This window comes from Lottia gigantea (genome assembly GCF_000327385.1).
Source record: "Lottia gigantea unplaced genomic scaffold LOTGIsca_181, whole genome shotgun sequence".
NCBI classification, from domain to species: Eukaryota; Metazoa; Mollusca; class Gastropoda; family Lottiidae; genus Lottia; species Lottia gigantea.
The window spans coordinates 158,037-159,506 of NW_008708320.1; the positions used below are offsets into that span (position 1 = coordinate 158,037).

At 41.7% G+C, this 1,470-nt stretch overlaps 1 protein-coding gene across 1 annotated transcript; it reads left to right on the forward strand.

Moving 5' to 3' along the window:
• Window positions 1-507: 507 nt before the first annotated feature.
• On the forward strand, window positions 508-1,305 carry LOTGIDRAFT_142532 (hypothetical protein; the record flags this gene model as incomplete). Its single annotated transcript, XM_009052402.1, has 1 exon — window positions 508-1,305. A coding segment is annotated over one exon (798 nt), but the record flags the coding sequence as incomplete, so codon positions are not given.
• Window positions 1,306-1,470: the final 165 nt, after the last annotated feature.

Sequence of the window (1,470 nt, forward strand, 5' to 3'; positions counted from 1 at the left end):
CAGGCACAGATAGCAGAATATATCTTGGCATGTAAATAGTGCAAAAGACAATGAATATCATATCAATATTTACTAGTTCAAACCAGTCTAAATGGTTTATCTATTGGTCTGTCTAAACATTTAAACTCATCTGAAAAATAACAAGATCATTATTCCAAATATAAAACTTTTTTTTTTCACCAAGTTTTGGTTTCTTGATAAATTCTGAAAACTATTTTAAACAGTGAATATTCAATACTGTTGATAGTTTCATAAACATCAATACTTCTCTCTAACGCTGTCTTTTAAAGGCAGTGGATTAGCTCAGTCCTAGGACAGTGGAATAACTCAGTCGGTAGCGAGTTAGATTGTCATCTGCTAGGACAGTGGAATAACTCAGTCAGTAGCGAGTTGGATTCTCATCTCCTAGGACAGTGGAATAGCTCAGTCGGTAGTGAGTTAGATTGTTGTCTGCTAGGACAGTGGAATAGCTCAGTCGGTAGTGAGTTAGATTGTTGACTGCTAGGACAGTGGAATAGCTCAGTCGGTAGCGAGTTAGATTGTTGTCTGCTAGGACAGTGGAATAGCTCAGTCGGTAGCGAGTTAGATTGTTGTCTGCTAGGACAGTGGAATAGCTCAGTCAGTAGAGAGTTGGATTGTTGTCTGCTAGGACAGTGGAATAACTCAGTCAGTAGCGAGTTGGATTCTCATCTCCTAGGACAGTGGAATAACTCAGTCGGTAGCGAGTTGGATTCTTATCTCCTAGGACAGTGGATAAGCTCAGTCCTAGGACAGTGGAATAACTCAGTCAGTAGCGAGTTGGATTCTCATCTCCTAGGACAGTGGAATAACTCAGTCAGTAGCGAGTTGGATTCTCATCTCCTAGGACAGTGGAATAACTCAGTCAGTAGAGAGTTGGATTGTTGTCTGCTAGGACAGTGGAATAACTCAGTCGGTAGCGAGTTAGATTGTTGTCTGCTAGGACAGTGTAATAGCTCAGTCAGTAGTGAGTTAGATTGTTGTCTGCTAGGACAGTGGAATAGCTCAGTCGGTAGCGAGTTAGATTGTTGTCTGCTAGGACAGTGGAATAGCTCAGTCGGTAGTGAGTTAGATTGTTGTCTGCTAGGACAGTGGAATAGCTCAGTCGGTAGCGAGTTAGATTGTTGTCTGCTAGGACAGTGGAATAGCTCAGTCAGTAGTGAGTTAGATTGTTGTCTGCTAGGACAGTGGAATAGCTCAGTCGGTAGAGAGTTAGATTGTTGTCTGTTAGGACAGTGTAATAGCTCAGTCGGTAGCGAGTTAGATTGTCATCTGCTAGGTGATTAGGTGCCGTGGTTTCAAATCCTCCTCAAGGTAAGAACAATTCTGATGCCTATGCCAGTGTTTCCTGGAGTCAACTTGGTGTTTCACCTGTAATACCTTATCTTACCTATCTGTTTGATTAAAGTTGGACCAGTATACCAGACTGATAAAGCAGGATCTTTGATAGAA